The sequence below is a fragment of the Sinohyriopsis cumingii genome, chromosome 17, assembly GCF_028554795.1.
Source record: "Sinohyriopsis cumingii isolate HCF-2022 chromosome 17, ASM2855479v2, whole genome shotgun sequence".
In the NCBI taxonomy this organism is placed as follows: Eukaryota; Metazoa; Mollusca; class Bivalvia; order Unionida; family Unionidae; genus Sinohyriopsis; species Sinohyriopsis cumingii.
Genome location: NC_142977.1, coordinates 46,506,403 through 46,529,359, shown reverse-complemented (window position 1 = coordinate 46,529,359; position 22,957 = coordinate 46,506,403). Strand labels below are relative to the sequence as shown.

Below are 22,957 nucleotides of genomic sequence, written 5' to 3'. Positions count from 1 at the left end.
ACGTTTGGCAAATCCTATGCTGTAGTTCACGCTGACATCATTTGTGGAGTATATGGCAAACATCGTCGACAGGCCTGCACTACAATTATAATCATTGATGCATCATCCCAATCCAAAAAAAATTTCTCCATGCATGCTTCGATTTCTTTTCCATCGATGAGATATCTGTCATTGTTGAAAAGAGACATTATGTCATTGTTGACAAAAGCAATCCTAGCATCGACACAAAAGCCGCGGCTGCGAGTCACTCTTCTACTTCATTGAAAGCTTTGGCGAGGAAAAAAGCATCTGCTTGTTTCTTGCACCTGGGGCGAGCATCGTAGGAATAATATGAAATATCATGCACCGACTCGTCTTTGAGCACTGGCTCGTCCATGTCAAATGCATGATCAGATGTACGTTTTAACCTTTTTATACATATTGGTGCGTTTGTCTAACTCTGGAGATTCTGTTTCCAGCACGCGAACTTGGCGGACACTGGATCGCAAGCCACGAGCGCCTGAAATTACTGCAGTGCTACATTACTATTTTTTGCCACCGGTACAGTGTGGGCGCGAATGCGTTTCATAGGCTAACTAAGCTGGCCAACCGTTCTTGATTCGATCAAATTACGTTTCCGGCTATATCGCTAAGCGTTGCAAGCGCTTAATTCTTAACCACGTCGATGGCTTTCATGCCACATTGTTTAGAAGTTGGGAACGCTTCTGGAGCCATTCTATTGATCAAACCCACGTCAAGGTCGCCAAGACCATTTCCATAAACGGTGCTGTGTACTTGCGTGCACGAAATCATTACTCGCACGGGCAGTGCTACATAGTGATCGTCATATGAATTTGTTTCTTGTGTGGATGAATAATTGGTGCAGTTGTACAGATTTACCGTAAGTGTCTTACTCAGCAGATCAAGCAGATATCTATCTTGTTCCTCCAACGACAAAACTCAGCCGCAGCGATGTGTTATTGCTGCATGGCAAATTACCGGCGTTGGTTGGCACGACCAAAAGCAGGTCACTCGGGATCACATCAAGGGTGAAACTGTATAAAATGTATTCTTGCGTAACGATGTCCGTGCGACGATTTATTGATTGATGTCTTTATTTCCTTCGTGTGTATATTACGAAGAGTACAATTAATAAGTACAGACAATATAGCAAAAGTATAAAGTACAGTAATTAAAAGTGAGAAATAACACACATTTAAAAACAGTCTTAGATAAATAAATGCATTAAAGGTGAACATAGTTCCTTTGCAACATGTTTTCCTACACATTATGACAGCGGGATTACTATATACGCGTACACAGCTGTCATGGTTGCAAGGTAGCTTTAGAGGTAAATAAATTATACTTATGAACAAAACTCATTATTAAACGGAGTTATTGCTTCCTTTTCAAAAGAGTATTGAAATGATTATCTATTGCGATCAGCATCGGTACCGTGAAACATTTGTTGTATATTATCTCCACATGGAAGCAACAGTTAAAATACATATGAGATGGTAGTACATCAGTTGTTCATTACTTTTATGAATTAATGATCACGGATCACCATTCATAAGAAAGTATTCACCGAAATCAATATCAGAAATTGAAACTAAGTGCACTCACCCCAGATTTATCAATAATATCACGCCAAAAGCTTTCACGGTCTTGTATAAGAAAACTGCAGACGGATAGAAAACGATTAGCCATTGAGGTGCAGACTATTTGACAACCAGTACACTCAGCTTCTTCCAGAGATGAAAAAAAGTTTTGTGACAATACTGACAGCGAGCCGACATGACTCGAGAGATCCTGGTATATTTTTTCCTACTTTCCATATTTCAGAAGGAATCAAACTGTCATGAAGCAATAACTTCTGAAATCGACTTAGCTAAATAGCTTCATAAAGTCTAAGATTTAATGCATTTTCGTATAGGAAATGGACTAGGGAATTATCGGTTGGACTTTTGAATTACTGTACATAATGTTCATTGAGACTGATGATACGATGCGTTTTTACTTGTTGAAAAATTTTGAACAATGTAAATAGTACTGGCATGTCGATCATGTTTTTCTCGTGCAAACTAAAGTTTAATTTATTCTTCGTCCTCTCCTGGCATATCATCGATGTGCTTTTGACTAAAGTTAGACATAACCCCATCGTCATCGCGAGGAATTCCTTCTGCAAACAAAACGGATACCCCTTGACTTTCGTGGGGTAAAATGAAAGCCGATCGCCACTCGGTCTAATAGCACACGATACGCTGTGGAGGACGACCAAACTATTTTTATTTGCGTTTGATCACAAGCTTAACCACTTGGTCCAGCAACCAACATGGCAAAGAGATGGCAAAGATACAGTGCCTCCCAACTTTGACAATCTAGTTTTTCGTGAATCACTTTAAGAACAGAGGATGGAGCTATACAGTTATGGGTATAATTCTGAGCTTCCATCCACGACACAAGGAATTTTATACATTTTATACAAGTATATTGTTTTCGTTTGCATCGTAGTTGCAACAAAAGTATAATTTACATTTCAGAAATACTCAAAGATCATGTTTGTCATTTTGTCTTAATCAGTGACACACAATGTCTTTGTCATAGTCAGTATAAAAATGAAAACACGAAAAGAAATCAAGCCCAAATTAAAATCACCAAAGCTCAATATAAATAAGATCACACAATTATTGGTCTACCTGTGTAATATTCAATCTGTGTCAAACGCCTTGGGGTACTATTCTGTTTAGTTAATCTCAAATAAATCTCTCCAGTGATGCAATCTCATTCTCTTTTTATCTGTACAGTAATACTCTCCTCTGTTCGTATTATTTCAACATCGACTTTGGTTCTTCTCCCACTGATTCTATGTCAACTTTCTTTATAGGCTCTATAACAAAAATTATTTATGTTCCTTCACGGAAATCGACTTTAATTCCACTTTCAATTTTGGGTTTTATCACACTGGCTCTAAGTTAAATTCGTTTCTGTGATCAGTCAGACACAATGTCTTTGGCATAGTCTTCCACGTCTGAAGTCCAAGAATCAAATCCATGACTTTTTCAGTCACGTACATCCGTGCAGTCTTAAATTTGTTGGTGTAACTGGTCTTCCACGTCTGAAGTCCAAGAATCAAATCCATGACTTTTTCAGTCACGTACATCCGTGCAGTCTTAAATTTGTTGGTGTAACTGGCTATAAGGACAACTTGATAAGTATCAAAAGTTGATACAGTACGGTGAAGCTCTTCTTCATCGCAACTAATTTTCATCATTATTCGCAACACTTTTACCACAATAAGTTTTCACGAGCAGACGATGTTTGGGTCATCATATCTTTACATGTATTCTTCATAAATGTCCACAGCGAATTTGCAGGTAAACGAAATCTAAGAAAAGTAATCGCTAAGATAAACAAATTTGTCGTCTAAAATTTTCAATGCGATCGAGTCGTTTAGTGGAATCGGTTTTAGTAGGTAATCCACTAAGTCCCGAATATTGCCACTGACGTCCGTCCACAGAATTTAGTGCAGCACTGAAAACAGAATGTCCTGCCATGGTTATTCTTATAGTGTTTTTGCAGTTGACTAATGTCTGACTACTTGAAAATTTGCAAAATAATCGGTCTTTTTATAGACTACATATACCAATGAATCAAACGTGTATACCATTGCGAATGCAAATTGTTCTTTGTTTTTCACCTGAATCATGGCAAACTTTCCGTAAATGCATGTAGTGATGCTCAGAAAGCCATGGAATGAAGTCCAAGAAAAGGTTAAAAACTTACATGAATACACCCCACCCCCCAAAAAATCTTTTAAAAGAAGTGCCACCTCAAGACGAAACACCTTCATGAAGTGAGAAATGTGGTGAGACAATAATGACTGAATTTCTTCAATATGCTTTACCAGGAGATTCAATCTGCCTAACGTGGGAATATTGCATCATAAAAGACAATCATATAAATGTACAGTTTTGAAGAGCACACATTTAGAATCTACCACTGGCATTGCTTGAAACATTGTAGGTAGGCGTCGTGACATCCAAAATCTTATACAAGGTTGGTAGTCTTTGACAAACGTCTGATCATTTGAAAATCTTCAAATTAATCAGCCTTTTATAACATTCAGATAACAGTAGTTAAAATGTCTATGTTGTAAATGATGCAATTATTCTTTGCCTTTACACTTGATTCTATACAGAAAGTCTCTGTAAATTCGTTCATTCAGAAGCAAAGGTAAATAACGAATTCTCTCTTCTAAGGTATCCATGAGTATAATAATCATGACAAACCAAACGGAAGGCAGTGTCAGCTCGGAGATGATCTAGCATATTCAATGAAAGCTGAATCTTTATTTTTGGATCTTCACACCTCAACTGAAATACTGCACTTGATCTCCTCGCCCAATGTAGAAAAATCCGGTTCTGGCTATAGTTTTTGGTAGTGTGTTACACATCGAGACCAATGTTAAGTTAATCGACTTTCAATGTCACAAGGCCAAGCGAAACCCAAAGAAACGTGTATTCTTTTTTATTTGTAAAATGCGATGATCTAGTGGTTTCCAGATTGATTTGTGAGTGCATTAATGAGGGTCATAGGCAAGTGCAAAAACAGCATAGCTTTACCTTGTGAAAGGAAAAAGTAGTCCTGCATCGTTTTCGTCAGTAAAACCAAAAGGTTGTGCTGCATCGCTGATGTCGCAGAGTAGTGCATCGTTCTATTTGCAAGTCACAGCCTCGCACTCGAATTAATTGGACTTAAAGTCCGCGGTGGGTTCTTCCCTCAGTTACTGTGTGGAATTTATCTTTGTGGGTCACCATTTGTTCGTACAATGATCTTTCTGTCTTGGAATTTTCTTCTTTTTGTGTTGGAGATCGACGTGACCGGGAAAGCTGTTAGTACCATTTTTATAAGTCTTTGGTATGACTCGGCCGGGGATCGAACTCACGACCTCCCGCATCCGAGGCGGACGCTCTAATCATTAGGCCACCGGCGCGGTTGGATTTACAATGAAGCGAAAGAGTTCTGTCAAAAATAGTAACTTCTTATCCTGATGCATTTCCCTTTTGGCTGGGGACCTCAACAGTAGAATTAGTCATCTTCATGAGCTTTTAGAAATGATCTTGCTAATTTTATGTTAGGAGAAGATACTTTCAATGAAATCAGATGGGTTTAATATGGAAATAAAATCAAAAGATTCTGTTAGGTATTAGGTATCGTACTGACTGAAATGTGTAGAACATACTCTGTACATATCTTAAATGGTAGAATGCATCCAGTTCCAGAGGAAACTTTCACATGTATCGCTAATAATGGGGCTAGTTTTCTATATGATTGCTTTAACCGACCTCTATAAATATTGTTCAGATTTCGAAATTGGCTCTGGGAGTGAATCTGTTGCACTTCCCTATCAGATGTGAGTTCACTTTTCCACTTGCCAACATCAGAAACATGCATATATCGGAGGAAAAGTATACTAATCGAAGTTTTGACAGGCACAGATGGATTGAAAAACAAGAATAACGAATTTATTAATTCAGTCCAAAGTGGACCTTCTTAATTCTCTATATTTCTATATAATTTGAATCATTCTTTATACTGCTGGATTGATGAAGATGTACTATATATATATATATATATATATATATATATATATATATATATATATATATATATATATATATATGTATGTATGTATTCACACGGCCGCCCCTTTGCATAATTTACTTAAAACAGCCGTTCGTATGTCTGCCGTGTAGCTGATCTTTCATTTGTTTTTACAAGTGATTGTAGGCAAAACTGGTACAATATTATACTCTCACTGCTTCATCTTTTGCATTAACACAAACGATTTTATTACCAGATCCATAATCTCATTTGAAAAATTACCCACAATGCATGTGAACAACAGCCCGTTCGTCCTAACTGGATGGTTGGAAAAGCAAAGTGCACAATAGAGCATATAATCTCCATATTCTTATGTCTTACACCTACAATAATGATTTGTGTGGAACAATAGTATTAAATAACAATGAACTACAAGAAATACTCGTCAGTTGGTTTTGCTATTGGTTTTGGAAGTGAAAGTAGCTTCAGTACTGTTTAATCATAACAATGAGGAATATAACTATACATAACTAATCAATATGATGTTCTTCTGTCATAATTGTCGCATACAACAACACCGAGGCCCTTTATTAATAAGTTTCATGGGGATGGAATGGCCGAGCTTTCCCTCTATAGCGGATATTTTTTAATTATTTTTAAAAATATAATTTGGAAGCAACAATCGGAATAATTCGGATTAGTTTCTAATGCAGTTACTCTTTTGGCGCATTGCGCAAAGTCTTTATTGTTCTGGTCGCACGGCCGTGCGAATAGTTCTTTCAAAAGTCGACACACGGTGGCAGTACGAATACACAGTAAACTTATTATATCAGCCACTGTAAACTGTTTCAAAAACTGCAGTAAACCGTATCATAAACCGTGGTAAACCAGATTTCTAACCGAAGCAAACAGTATCATTCTATTTTGTATAAACGCAGTAAACCGTGTCCATGCATATAACGCTACTGTAGAATTCCATATAATAACTATGTTATCACACTGTAGGCACAGTTTTCCTATAGAATGTGCAGTTTTATATTTTTGGTATTACCACAAGTTAAAATATCACTTTATTTGATTCTAATTGGTCCAAATAAGCCCATGAAATTATTGCGCAGTATTCAGTTTACTGATTGACTGAAATCGTGGGAAAACTTTTTTTAACTCCGCCTTCTGGCATTTTTGTTTTCAAGGAACATTTTTGGCCGCCATTTTTCGAATTGACTCGCGAAAAAAGAATTGGGGAAAAATGGTGTCATCTGCTTATATATGGCTAATTTACCCTCACAGAGGTTTGTTATGTCATGTATAACATATCTTATGTCACTTGTTTAGGCTCGAATAAACAGTAACACAAGAAAGAGTGAAAACAACAAGCCTTTAAAAATACAATAATTTATTTCCCTGGAAAAATTGTGTAAAAAAATAATGAACTTACGGTTTGATAGAATCAAATCCAAAAAATAATCCAAAAATAATCCAAGAATAAAATTTTAGTAGTCCTAATAACAAAATGTTCTACTGATTTCACGTTCGAATCCCGACGAAAAATCCAAAATGGAAGACGACGACGTATGCTGCAATCCGTAGTGTTGAAGTTATTTGTAGAAACAAGAATTATCACTCCGGTTTCTGATAGATGAATACAATTTTTATAAACAACTGTCCTTGCTCCACAATATTACATGAGCACACGTATTTTCAGGAAAAATAACACAATTAATCCTTTTGAATCCAAGTAATTTGAAATAACTCTAAACCAAGTAATTTGAAATAACTCCAAACAGCACAACATACATCTAACAGTTTAACAGCCCAGCTTCTACTGAGATTAATACTCCAAAATACGGGTTAAATCGTATTCTAAACGTAAACAAGGGGTCACGTGATCATCTTCTGGACGCTTATAGAAAGCAAGTACCTGTTATAGGTCACGTACACCCAGCGTGACCCTGACGAAAACCAATAATTTTAAAATAAAATAGAACTTGTTTACGATGGTTGCAAAATTTTGAAACAAGGTCAGGATTTAGAACAACACCTGGTGTTTATAAACTAACAGTCAAGGTCAAACTATTTTCTGAAAAAAAGTAACATCTCTAGTGAATAAATGTACCTTACAATATCTTGTGATGAAAAATAAAAAAATTAAAAATTTAAAATTGACAAGCTATTAAATTTATATAAATATATATTAAATCAGATATAATTAAATCAAATATACATAACACATATCATAACATAAAAAATGGCTAAAATCACAAAACAAAAACAATAATAACAACAAGTAAAACTATGCGTATTGCTTGTGAGGGGTGGGGGTTGAGGGAGGCGCTATATCTGTAGCATTGAAACCACCCTACATACAAGCGTTGTTTAAATAATAACTTTCAGAAGTAATTAAACGCACCTCTGTTCACAGGAGAATGTGAACATAAACCGGTCTCCAAACTGACAGAAGTTTATCCAACCACTGCATATTTACGCGGTAAAATTAAATTTGTTTGTATATTCTGTAGTCTCCTGTTCCAAATCAAACACTGCAAATATCCGGTCACAAATACATTACAGTAAATATGGGATTTTTTTTTTTTTGTATCCAGTAAAACTTCTTTCACACGAATATCGCAATATCAATGTCATGTTTAGTTCTGAAAGTGGCACTTGAAGATAAACATGGATCGTCAACTGTAAAGGTAGTGCATCAAACAATGCGACATTAGACACATTGGACATTCTGAGTTGAAAAATGATTTTGTCTGTGTAAAATGTTCTGTTTATTCGGAAGGACTCATGTTCTTTGATTTATAGCTGTAAGAAAATTATAATCTAGTTTTAAACGACAATGCTAGTTCAACTTTGGTTGGGACTATATTTTTCGCACAGCAAATGAAAGGAGAAACTTCTGTCAGAATGAATTAAATTATTCGTTCTTCTTTCTATCTCATTAATTTCCACTGAAATAAACACTATGTGATAAAAAGAACCTCAAATTTGTAATGATTTAATATTAAATTATTGAAACTCGTTGAATAATGTCCAGCTTTTGCGAGCCTTGACGAGCAAAAGCTGGACATTTTTAAACGAGTTTCATATATACAATATAAAATTATTACCCATTTGAGATCCTATCTGTATATAACAGTGTAAAACAGTATATAATTCAAAATAATAATGCCGTATATATTTTAAATTTGATTGTGTGAAGGATTATAAAAGCAGCTAATATTTTCATATATTTTTTGTTCTTCGTGTTCATGAATTTCCTGCTATTCGTCGTCTTTCCTGCTAAAAAATTAATAATAATAAAAAAGATAAAAATCGGTGTACCTCTTGTTACTATTAGAAATTGCAGATGACATGCTTTTGTGCAACGAAATCAAGAGAAAGGTTTTCCTTTTAAGCCATATTTGGGTTTAGCTGTTGAAAACAATCTCGAACCGGAGTTAACCAAATCTCGCGTACATGGCTTACAAAGGGTGACCATTTTGGCGCGTGTTCCTTTAAAGCACGCAAAGGCAGCACGGTAACTTGTTGAAAATGAAATTGTTCCTCAATCTAGTGCTTGAGATATGTATAAAAAAAATTAAAAAATTCCCAGTTAGCTGAAAAGATTTATAAAAACCAAACCCTAAAAATTTCTGCCAGAAGTAAAAGCAATCGAATGGAAGAGATGGTAAATATTTCGTAACATTTATTGTTGTCACAACCAAATTAATTGTGCAGTACTAATTTAAATATCTCCTTTTGGTTGGTCCCCCCGCCAATCTTGCGGACGCCCATTGTCACGACAGTGAAGTCTTCGGTGAGATAGACTAAAGAGATGCTCATTGCCTCTTTTTGTTGAAAGTATTTATCCGCCACGGCCAGAATGGTGACCATGGCAGATCAATTTAAACAAACTAACTAAAACACAACAAACAAACAAACAAAGAACGACCACGAACATCATGTTGGTGAACGGTATGTGTGACACAGCATATGGTACATTTACAGTGACTTGCCACAGAGGACATGGTCATCCTGAACAACATTCAAACAGAATAATTCAGAAACTTGAAATAGCACTTTAACTTGAAATGGCACTTGCCTGGGGTTCACAATTTTTCAAATGATCACTGGACTTTATAACTTCTTTGAGTCTCCTTTGAATGGTGTTGTATTAAGCATTGATATTATAGTCTCTAGAGACCAAATAAATAGCCAGCACTTCCTTCATTTTGGTCTTACTTCTGTCCTAGTGAGTCTCAGACTCGGCCAGTCCGGGTATGTGAATAACTTTGCCATTAGCTTACTGTGGGTGAGTGGTTCTTCCTCCACCAAATACTTGCCTGTAGCTTCTTGTGGGTCAGTGGTTCTTTCCGGGGTTTTTCTCTGGGTTCTTCCTCCACCATTAATACTGGCCGCCTTGTATAGCCTATCTTGTGCTGAAAAATGGCGTTAAACCCTATAACAACAACAAACATCCTCCACCAAATATACTGGCTGCTGTGTATTGCCCCTCAGACTGAAAATGGTGCCAAATGCACATTAAGAAACAAAACTGTATTACCAGATCTTGGCAAGATTTTTATGCAGGCTCTTCTGAGTCCGATTTTGAGAATATGTAGCACATTTTCAGGTATCTGTGGTCAGGTAAATAATAACTCATTGTCAGTATTAACATTTTCTAGGAACCAAAATGCAGATTCGTGGCAAGTTGCATTTTCATCTTGATATATTAATTGTGAATTTGCTAACGTTTTGCAATGACTGGTGATATTTAAAATTTAAGAGTTAATTTACTTTTAGTTATTAATATTTCACTCAGTTTCATCCAAATTACCCACTCCTTGATACATAATGCAGACCCAACTTATCGCATATACCAAGATATTAATTTCCATTTGTTCTAGGTACTCGTGTTTGTCAGCTTCTTCACCAGTTCTCCATACATAGAGATGAATTTTGCGTGAAATGGTAACCTGTGTTTTATTGGCAAACTGATTTGTTGGTAAAACCTGTCTCTGTTGAATGATTGTGACAGCTTGGGTAAAACCTTAGTAATGTCATGGTTTACAAAAAGATTTCACATTTGCAGTGACACTTTAATAAACTGGGTGTTATTCCGACATGGAGAAAGTTTTCTTTTTAATGAATTAGATCTGTGACTAGTTATAAACACAAGAATTTCAAATTTCTGTAATTTTTCATCTGGTCTGACAGTTTTGTTGCCCTAGGTCACTGTTGCGACTTTATTTATATCTTTTCTGGCAGAATAAAGATGCCAGCAGATATGTATGTGTCTACTTTGAACAAGAAAAATATTGCTAACTTACATTTAAAAGAAATATTTCAAACTTCTCTGCCAGTTCTCATCAACTTTCACATAATGTATGCCATTGTAATCTATGAAGCACATAATATTGAGACAACAGATGATTGGTCATAATATTTTTTGGATCATGATGTAATAATCTTACAACTCTTTTGGCCCATCAAGAATCTTTCCATTGATAGGTGCCATAGAGTTGTCTAGAAATGGGAGTTGACTAAAATGGATTACTTTGTACAAAAGTTGGTGAAAATTGTGAAACACTTTCAAATTTTGTCAGATGTAAGTTGGCTGCATTTTTCGTGCGAAAAGTAATCACACTTATAGAAATCTTTGCTGGTACTTTCACTTTGGCTGGAAGTATATATTAAGTACATTCTTGAAAATACCTGTGACTTTTGACCTGGGGTGAACCTAACTCTTTGACTTAAAAAAAATTTGTTTTCATTTTCTGTTTCTTAACTTACCATATGTCTGATGCTCTCCGCATTAATATGTCACTGAGTTTACCTTAAAGTGTCAAACATAGAATCCTTGATTAATGAAATTTCTAAAAAAAATTGAGTTACAAATCTCGTCTCTCATACCTAAGTGGTTATATAGTAGATAGAGGATATTTTCTTTTCCTGCATAAATACCAGACCTATTTCATCATGTGTTAGAAAAAGTATACTCCAAAACTAAGAATTCTTGCATATTAGTTGTTATTCCTGAGCTTTATAAAAAACATAAATTGAGGGAATTGTCCTTCCAGTTCATAATTCCATCATTTCAGTCCATGATGAATGTCTCCTACACAGTTTGAGATAGAGACTTAAACCTTTGGGGGGATATACAGTGTAACTGGAAGTGGTCTGAAGAGTGTCAAACAGTTTCATAGATATTGTATGTATAGACTTGGAAAGGTGGCTTGTATCAGCATCAAAGCCAGGAGAATAACACGTTTAGCAGGTTTCAAATTACATCATAAAGAATGATCCTAGTTTGGGGCAATTGTTATCTTTTGGTCATAGCTTGGAAACGGTTGAGATCCCTGTCTTACAACTATGACCACATACATGATTGAAGTATACTTGGAGATAGAATCAGACATATCTAATAGAGACCTTGGATCATGCCCATTGGGTTTGGAACATGCCCCTAGCTGATAAATAGGAAACTGTATTTGTCTTTTTAGATTTCCTTCCTGTAATGATGTATAGACTTAAAGAATATGAAGTGACCAAATAAGACAAATACCAAATACAGACCCTGGGGTGGGGGACATACCCCTTGGTTATAACTTAAAATCTGTTTAGATTACATATATAACTTTGTATAGATTTTATGGGCAAAGGGAGATAAATGCACTGGTATATCCAGTGCATGTCCTGGGCTATTCCCTTGGACTAGAGCTTGGGTAATTACAGAAAAAATTAGCAGGCAGATCAAATGACTGATGCATAATTTTTGAGTAAAACATGAAATTGTTTTAATAATCAATTATAGGTATTTTTACCATCCATGTAAACTTCATTCTGAACTTAATGACATTTGGTAATAAGCCAACCTAACATTGGTTGGATGCTAATGAATTGACCAAATCAGCATAATTTGTCTGGTTCTCATACTTATGTACTCTGCTTTTTGTGAGTTCAGTCTTGCAACACATCAGTTGAACCAGTAAAGACCAAGAACTGCTGGACTGAATATCTTGTAAGAGTAAAATCTTAAATCTCGAGACTGTTGATTTTGTCTTTCAATTTTGTTTCTACTCAGTAAATTTTGAGAGACTTCATGGATTGAAGTAAAATTTAATATGATGATTTACATTAAGAAAACTAGATTGAGTTTATTTGCACTGCTTTCTGGAAATTTGTATGGGGTTATATTCCATAATTGACTTGGAATCTGTCCTTCAGTTTCCCCACTGTTATGCTTGAAGGACTTTGTGTAATGGGAACAAATTTGGTATGAGGATTTATATTAAGAAGGTCAAGGTCACATTTAATTTTTATTGTTTTCTATACATTGTTACTGAGTTATAGCTATTCTTTGACTTGTATCTTTCCCTTGCAATTGCTCCATGTTTGTGGGGTCAACTGTATCAGATACATTGGGTGTACTTCTGTGTATCATATTCATGCATATTTGAAATGTTTAGGTACATTTGGGCTGCTTTGGGTGTATGTTTTATAGTACCTGTTATTAAATATTTGGATTTATTTGAGTGTGTTTGGATTTATGTGAGTTTATTTGGATATTTTTGGATAACTGATCTCTTCATAGTTTCATAATGCACAGTTTAACTTTGTTTTGAAGATGACTTGGTCTTGGATCGTACAATTTTCATTAAGAGTTGATCTGGTTTTCAAAGAACCTGTATACAGAAATAAAATCAAAAGTTCAAGTTTCGAGCATTGACTAGCATCTGCTTTACAATATAGGGAGCATTGATAAATTTAACTTTTTAATGGACTTTTTGTATTTGGAGGTGTTCTCTGTTTGTACATTTTTTAATGAAATATTGGGATAAGTGTTGTGGGTCTAATTCCAGAATGCTTGATTGTGTGATTGAGGATAGCTTCTAAAACATTGTCTACAAAATTCATGAAATTGGGTGAAAATTGTGCATCACTTTTGCAAACCTTGCCTTGTTCACTTGTTATGTACCTCCTTCATGTTCAGAAAAATTCCCTCATTTTAAAATCGATACGGGAAGTTCTCCTGAAATTTTCAGTTCCCTGTTTTCAAATATATACGGGAACATTGCAAATGCAGAATAGGTTCTGATTGTTTTCACATTGCATCAAGAAGAATGTTCAGAACTTTGAGATTATTTTACCTTTTCTTTTATTGTAAAGTAGTTAATGTTAAATAATTTGATGAAGTGCTTGGTATATTCTTCACGTAAATGTCATGGGGGGGGAATATTTGCACAAAAAAACAAGGAAAACATTAGTTTTATTTATAAATTGATGTAATTTGAACATGTCTGCTATACTGTAACAGTTCCCAGATAATGTTTACGTACAATCTTTATCGGGAAAAGCAAAGTCCTAAAAAAAATCCATTGCATTTTAACTAATATGTGATACTTATTCCAGATTTTTGAAAGATGGCTTTTACTGAAATAAACTTTGCATTTGATCTGGTTGAGATCGGTTGCAGTGGGCAGACAGAAGTTGTACCTTCAAGGGACAGAGTCTCGGAGAAAGTTTGCCTGCCTCTCAAAACTGTAAATATTTTTCTCACTTTTTGTTTTTACTTGTAAGAAATGATCCAGTACATCCTATCGTCTATCATTTTGTTTATCATTAGGATTTCCTTATATACCATTGGTGGAGTGATATTAACTGGATTAAGACTTGCTAATATAGTGAACAGATACAGAAATGCATATAACCCACCATACCATGCCTAGGGTATATAACTGATGTCAGTAACAATTTCATATCTTGGATGCAGCCCCAGGGGGTGGTATCATAGGGTGTGTGTGTGTCTATAAAATGTCACATTTCCATTGGTAATTGAAATTGATATGTTTTTTTGTTTGCTTGTCTTTTTAGTTTTTACTTCAGTTATCTTACAGAGCATTTCATTTGTCTTGCAGGGCATTTCAGATGTCTTACAGGGCATTTAATTGGTCTTGCAGGGCATTTCATATGTCTTACAAGGCATTTCATATGTCTTGCAGGGCATTTCAGATGTCTTACAGTGCATTTCATATGTCTTGATGGGCATTTCAATGTCTTACAGGGCATTTCATATGTCTTACAGTGCATTTCAGATGTCTTACAGGGCATTTTATATGTCTTGTAGGGCATTTCAGATGTCTTACAGGGCATTTCATATATCTTGCAGGGCATTTCAGATGTCTTACAGGGCATTTCATGTCTTGTAGGGCATTTCAGATGTCTTACAGGGCATTTCATATATCTTACAGGGCATTTCATATGTCTTGATGGGCATTTCAATCTCTTACAGGGCATTTGATATATCTTGCAGGGCATTTCAGATGTCTTACAGGGCATTTCATATGTCTTACAGGGCATTTCAGGTGATCAGATTTACCATAATCTAAGTGGATGAATATAGTTTGTGCTTTGAAGGAAAGAGGAATGATAAATGTGATTGTTTAAATGACATCATGTATGGGACATTAATTTGAGTAAGGAGGAGTGTTGTCAGAATGTTTGTGTTGCTGTATATTGCTATACAGAACAGTGTATTGTAATATATATTACAGTATAAAGCTATACAGTACAGTGTATTGCAATATGTATTACAATATAAAGCTATACAAAACAGTGTATTGTAATATGTATTACAATATAAAGCTATACAGAACAGTGTATTGCAATATGTATTACAACGTAAAGCTATACATGACAGTGTATTGTAATATGTATTACAATATAAAGCTATACATTACAGTGTATTGTAATATGTATTACAGTATAAAGCTATACAGTACAGTGTAATGTAATATGTATTACAATATAAAGCTTTACATGTCAGTGTATTGTAATATGTATTGCAATATAAAGCTATACAGTACAGTGTAATGTAATATGTATTACAATATAAAAAGCTCTAAATGACTGTATTGTAATATGTATTAGATTATAAAGCTATACAGTACAGTGTATTGTAATATGTATTACAATATAAAGCTATACAGTACAATGTATTGTAATATATATTGCAGTATAATGCTATATGTGACATTGTATTGTAGTATGTATTGCAGTGTACTGCTATACATGACAGTGTATTATAATATGTATTGCAGTTTATTGCTATACATGACAGTGTATTATAGTATGTATTGCATTATATTGCCATACAGGACAGTGTATTGTAATATATATTGCAGCATATTTCTATACATGACAGTGTGTTTTAATATGTAATATAATATATTGCCATGCAGGACAGTGTATTGCAATATGTATGACAATATAGTGCTTTACAAGACAGCCTGTTTTAATTCATATTGCAATATTTTACTATACAGGACATAACAGTGTATTGTTAGATGTATAGCAGCATATTGCCATACAGGATAGTGCATTGTAATATGTATTGCAGCAATTGCCATACAGGACAGTGAATTATAATATGTATTGCAGCAATTGCCATACAGGACAGTGACTTATAATATGTATTGCAGCAATTGCCATACAGGACAGTGAATTATAATATGTATTGCAGCATATTGTCATACAGTACAGTGTATTGTAATGTGTACTGCAATATACTGCTATATAGGACAGTATTGTAATATATATTTCAAGATATCAGGAAAATCTGAAAAAATGTGAAATAATATTAAAGAGCGAACAAAAAGTAAAATAAGTTCATATAAATTTAATTTTTATAGAATCTCCTTTTGTGTATTATCCATAGAGATGTCTTTTTTAAAGAATTCATTTTTGGATGCAGTTTGTTCAAGCTATAGAATATGGTATGACTAGTCGCTTGTATTGCTTGTTACTGTAAAATAATTGTCTCTGTAAAAGAAATTCTTTTTGTTGGTTTTACTGTAAAACTATTTGTGCAGTATGAGTTCATGTATTGTTTGTCACTGTGAAGCAATTGCCTATGCAGTATGAATTCCTGACATAATTGTCTATGCAGTATGAATTCTTTTATTGCTTGCCATTATGAAGCAATTGTCTATGCAGTATGAATTCTTACATTGCTTGTCATTGACATAATTGTCTATGCAGTATGAATTCTTTTATTACTTGCCATTGTGAAGTAATTGTCTGTGCAGTATGAATTCTGTATTGATTGCCGTTGTGAAGTAATTGTCTTTGCAGTATGAATTCTTTTATTGCTTGTCACTGTTAAGTGATTGCCTATACAGTATGAATTCTGACATTGCTTGTCACTGACATAATTGTCTATGCAGTATGAATTCTTACATTGCATGTCACTGTGAAGTAATTGTCTATGTAGTATGAATTCTTACATTGCTTGTTTCTAAAGTAATTGTCTATGCAGTATGAATTCTTACATCGCTTGTCACTGTGAACTAATTATCATGGGAAGTAATTGTCTGTGCAGTTTGAATTCTTATGTTGCTTGTCACTGAAATAATTGTCATGGGGAAGTAATTGTCAGTGCAGTATGAATTCTTACATTGCTTGCCGCTGTGAAGTAATTATCTGTGCAGTATGTAGATATAAATTCTTGCATTGTTTTTCACAGAAGGAATTGGCTATGCAGTGTGCATTCTTGCACTGCTTATCGCTGTGAAATAATTGCCTATGGATTGTGAATTTGTACAGTTAGATTTGATAGAATATTTGAAATGAAGTCCAGTTAATTGTTATTAATTAATTCAACAAGAAACTGTTAATTGACAATGTTCAAAACAAGTAAAATAAGGATGAAAATCTCAGATCTTTTCAGTTCAGCATGATGCATTTATTATCAGTGAGAAGCATTTACCTGGGAAGGATCCACACCACAGTTCCTCAATATATTAATAAATCTGCATGCCCCTAGGTTGGAAAATTTATCACTGGGGTTGGTTGCTAAAATCTGAGTGTCGACAAAGGATGTTGGTGTCATTTTTTTATTTTGCTTTGCCAGCTTGGATGTACATGTAAAGCATAAGAAGCTGTGTTGGGATGGTTACTTTCTTTATTGTTAGTACATCAAGAAGTAAATGCATGTGCCTTTCTATCACAAGACATGAATCCTAGTAATTGTTTTGAAGATAATAAGACATTTTGGTTGTTTAAGTCAATTTTCATCTTGGGTGAATTTTTTTTAAATCACAGGTGAAAGGAACAGTCACAGACTTATCACATGGAAAGTGTACATGTTTACCATTTGGACCGATTGACTCTATATACAGGGGTTATGGAAAATTGTCATGTTGCCATCCTTATTGTAAAGTCTGTATGTTCACCAGTCCAACTGAATGACTGAATGACTGTATCTCAGGGTATAGAAAATTGTCATATTGCCATCCTTATTGCACAGTCTGAAGTTTCACCAGTCCAACTGAATGACTGTATATCAGGGTATAGAAAATTGTCATGTTGCCAACCTTATTGCAAAGTCTGTATGTTCACCAGTCCAACTGAATGACTGTATCTCAGGGTATAGAAAATTGTCATATTGCCATCCTTATTGCACAGTCTGAAGTTTCACCAGTCCAGGTGAATGACTGTATACAGTAAAACCTGTCTTGAGAGACCACTGCTATGAGAGACCGTCTGTCTTGAGAGACCAGGTTCTCCATGTACAGATTTAGAGATTATATAGTGTTATAACCTGTTATGAGAGACCACCTGTCATGAGAGACCATTATGTTTTGGCAGAAGGGGTGGTCTTTCAAGACAGGTTCCACTGTATCAGGGTATAGAAAATTGTCATGTTGCCAACCTTATTGCAAAGTCTGTATGTTCACCAGTCCAACTGAATGACTGTCTCAGGGTATAGATAATTGTCATGTTGCCAACCTTTTTGCAAAGTCTGTATGTTCACCAGTCCAACTGAATGACTGCATATCAGGGTATAGAAAATTGTCATGTTGCCAACCTTATTGCAAAGTCTGTATGTTCACCAGTCCAACTGAATGACTGCATATCAGGGTATAGAAAATTGTCATGTTGCCAACCTTATTGCAAAGTCTGTATGTTCACCAGTCCAACTGAATGACTGTATCTCAGGGTATATAAGATTGTCATGTTGCCAACCTTATTGCAAAGTCTGTATGTTCACCAGTCCAACTGAATGACTGTATCTCAGGGTATAGAAAATTGTTATGTTGCCAACCTTTTTGCAAAGCTGTATGTTCACCAGTCCAACTGAATGACTGTATATCAGGGTTATAGAAACTTGTCATCTTGCTGACTTTACAGGACCTGCAGGAAGGCATTTTTGCATGTGGAGAGGCATATTGGCATGCAGGGAGGCATTCTGGCATGTAGAGAGGCATATTGGCATGTAGGAAGGCATTTTTGCATGTGGAGAGGCATATTAGCATGCAGGGAGGCATTCTGGCATGTTGAGAGGCATACTGGCATGCAGAGAAACTTACCAGCATATAGAGTGGCATATTGGCATATAGAGAAGAATATTGGCATGCAGAGGCATACTGGCATGTCAGGAGGCATTTTGCCATGTAGAGTGGCATGTTGGCATCCAGAGAGGCATATTGGCATTCAGAGAGGCATATTGGCATTCAGAGAGGCATATTGACATGCAGAGATGCATATTGCAGAAAGGCAGTTTGACATTCATCCAGGAATTTGCCACATAGAGAGGAATTTGCCATGTAGAGAAGCATACAGAGGCATGTTAGCAAATGCTCGTGTCTAATCATTCCATCATAGACATTTACAAACCGACAGGAAAGGGATATATTAAAAATGCAAATTTGGATTGACTTTTCTTATAGTGTATTGCATCAGTGTATATTTGATATTTTTGTTCATGCATTTGAAGCATTGGCACTTGAACTATTGACAGTTGTTGTTGTAGTTGCTGTCATCTTTAGTTTTACTAATCACTTCTGAAAGAGCATTCCATTTCTTTGACACTTATAACTCTAGTCATGACATTGAATATAGGAATTGATTTAGCTATTCAAGAGTATTCACATTCAATAAAAAGATAGGTCACATTGGCTTATACACAGTGACTATTGCTCTAATGACCCTTGTAGGCTTTTATATCATGCAGTAGTGAATTAACCCAAACAGCATTTAAATATGTCGTGATGTGGGGATATGTGTCAAGATTATCTGTATTTTCATTATGATACAATACACCGTCTCAAAACATTTTTATAAAGTTAATTAAGTCTTGTTTTCTTTTAAAGACAAATTTAAAGATCCTGTGGTATACAGCGTACATACTATGCATATATTTTACTTATATCACATATAAATACACATACTTGCATTTCAAATGGAAAGATTTACTGCAAGCAACTGTGTATTGATGGAATGAATAGAATGAATGAACTCTGCACAACCCTTTCCAGTATGTCTGCCACAAAATGTAGTCCTTTGCCTTTTGCAAGTGATCGCAATCTCCTTTGCAAATGATAAGTTGCATCTTTTATTTCTGGAACTTCTGTTTACATTCATGTTGACTAAATAAATATAATCCACAGTTATGATTTAAACATGAAATATGGTTTAAATGAAGATAGTAGAGAACTACAAACACAGCATAGTTAAGTATTTGAACAGTGAACACACAACATTAAAACAAGTGGGAAATATAAACTAAGTGATATAAGGAACCAGCAAGAGGTAATTCAAACATTTCAATGTTTTAAGGTGGCACATCAAGAAGTTTTGTCTGGCATGCAGATGGCAGCCAAATATTGTAATTTTTACAGTGTTACTTTCTTACTGGTGGCGTGCGCTCGTTCATTTTGTAATTGATCCGGGAAAAGTGGCACACTATGTAAAATAGGTTGCCGATCCCTGCATTAAACCGATTACAATATGTGTCTTCCTCCTAGCCAAAAGCGTACTATAAAGTCGTGAGAGCCTGTTGCAATTTTGTATCATTGGTATTGCAAACACTGTATTAAGTCCCACAGAACATGTACATGTAACCGTTACTACGTCTCAGGTTCTTCTGTACCATATTTAATTCATTTAGAAGATGGTGGTCATTAATATTTTTATTATTATTTTATTACAGTGCTGATGATTATTCATTGGAAGTTCACCATAGAGTTAGATATTATAGAAGCAATAGCTTACTGTTGAAATATAAACTAATGTGCCATGGGTATTGTATTGGTATATCAAATTGCTTTATACCAACACTTTAAAAGCCATATATATATATATAGTACATACCCTGTAATGGGGCCCGGAGTGGTCGAGTGATCTAAAGCGCTCTTCATTATGGAACATTGCCATCTCACCTCTGTCTGTGTGGGTTCAAGTCTCGGATTCGGCTAAAGTGGGTATGTGAGAAAGCTTGCCAGTAGCTTCTCATGGGTCGGTGGTTCTTTCCGGGGTTTTCCCAGGTTCTTCCTCCGCCATTAATACTGGCCGCCATGTATAGCCTATCATGTGCTGAAAAATGGCGTTAAACCACACAACACCAACACATGCCCTGTATCAGTGATATGCCACGAGATGTATAAATTTTTCATTAAAAGGAAATGAGGCTTGCCAAGTTTCCTTTTAATGAATATTATTTATAATGAGTGGTATATCATTGATACAGCCTTCATACTATATATATTTTTTATTTATATCACATACAAATACATATATTTGCCCTTTGAACAGAGTTCAGATTTACTACAGGCAGCTGTGTATTGACCGAGTGAATTAACTCCTCACATTACTGCCGAATGTGTCCGCTACAAAATGTAGTTCTATTCCTTTTGTGGCTATTCACAATCACCTTTGCATATTGATAAGTTGATTGTTTTCCTTTTTGAGTTTCTATTTTTCTTCACATTGATTAAATCAATATAATACACACTTATGGTTTAAACATGAAAGATGGTTTTAATGAAGAAAGTAGAGAACTATAAACGAATAGTTAACTATGCCATTAACAATGAACATTCAGCCATTCACGTATTGTTGCATGGAAATTAATGTGGAATAGAAGCCAAGCGAAATGACGAACCAACAAGAGGTAATTAAAATAGTTTAATATATGTACAGTTGATCTAAGTCCTTATTCTGCTTTAATAACAGTACTGCAGACCATAAAACTCCCTCTTTCTCTCTCTGTAGTCAGTTTGACTTTAAAACTGATTAATTAACTGTTTATTAGAACATTATAACAGGTTTAAGAAGCAATAACAACAAAAACAAAACATTAAATTCATCACAGTATGTGTTCCACGTAACCGAGAAATTTGCCGTATAATGTTGACAGGTTTGCGTCTTTGAATCATTGATTATATAAACACTTTAGATAAATCCCAAGTATAACATACCATTACAACGAACCATGATATTCTTGTAGGCTACTTGGTATAAGTTCACTTTTCAAGGTTTTCATCCACCACAAATTCTTTTTCTCTCTCAGATTTCTGTGTAGTTTTTTTAATTATGCATGAGAAAGTAGGGGGGAACAAAAAGCAGAAACGATTGTGCTGAAATTGTGTACCATATTCAGTTCATTTAGAAAATGGAGATTATTAACACTTTTTTTGTTATTTTCATATTTCATCATTGATCTAGAATCAATAGCAAACGGTTGCGAGAATGTTTATATATGCATATTATTTCATCATGAGCGGATCACAATTTGATATTCCATTAGTATTGGTATATTAATTTGCTTTATACCGGCACTTTAAATGCCATGTTATTTTTAATTATGTGGTGTATTTATGTTTTATATATATATATATATATATATATATATATATATATATATATATATATATATATATATATATATATATATATAAAATTAGAATTATTCCATGAAATTTTGTTTGTTTTAAATGTAGCTACCATTTGGAGTGCCACCTGTCCTACCTCCTTTAGAGGAAGAAATAGAGAAATGCCTTACTTCTCCTGAGGTTTTACCTATTCATGACTTTAAATGGGCTCAGAGGTAAGAAATTCAGTGATGGCATTCTTGTTTGATTAAGCTAGGTTAAAAAAAATTATTATGTCAGTCAATGTATTTTCAATATCATCTTCTGTTTAACCAAGACGGTTGTTTGAAAATGAGGTCGACCTATGCCTAGAACTTTCCGCATATTCTGGTCAGACAGATGCCCGTTGGCAAGAGTTTAGTTTAGAGCGACAAGTCAGTTTTTATGCCGTGCCATAACATTGATCTGGGCATATAGTGTTATAGAGATGCTGCCAATGTGCAAGTGTGTGCCAATCATGCAGAGTTTTAAGACTTTTTGGAGTTGCAGAAAAGCTGTGTGAGACTTGTGCAAATTAGTTTGAAGTCTTGAATATAAAAATACACTCTCTGCAATCAGTAGTATTTGTATGTGAATGCTAAGATAAACTGAAAAAAATGAGAATCCAAAACAGAAAAGGTAGCAACACTTAATTGATCAAAATACCAAAGTACAAAGATCTAGGTTAATAC

General features: G+C 34.9%; 1 protein-coding gene across 4 annotated transcripts in view; it reads left to right on the top strand.

Moving 5' to 3' along the window:
- Positions 1 to 9,077: 9,077 nt before the first annotated feature.
- LOC149778538 (superkiller complex protein 2-like) overlaps positions 9,078 to 22,957 on the top strand; it is a 120,577-nt gene continuing 106,697 nt past the window's right edge. For 2 of the 4 annotated variants that reach the window (XR_016415521.1, XM_089939434.1), the window contains exons 1-3: positions 9,078 to 9,262; positions 13,987 to 14,117; positions 22,356 to 22,462. Coding sequence is in view for 3 of the 4 variants with exons in the window: in XM_089939434.1 (XP_089795560.1) it covers positions 13,998 to 14,117; positions 22,356 to 22,462 (227 nt within the window). In the remaining variant the exon portion in view is untranslated. Of the gene's footprint in view, positions 9,263 to 9,311; positions 9,392 to 10,481; positions 10,546 to 13,986; positions 14,118 to 22,355; positions 22,463 to 22,957 lie in introns of those variants that run through there. The other 2 variants (XM_089939436.1, XM_089939437.1) reach the window with 2 other exon arrangements.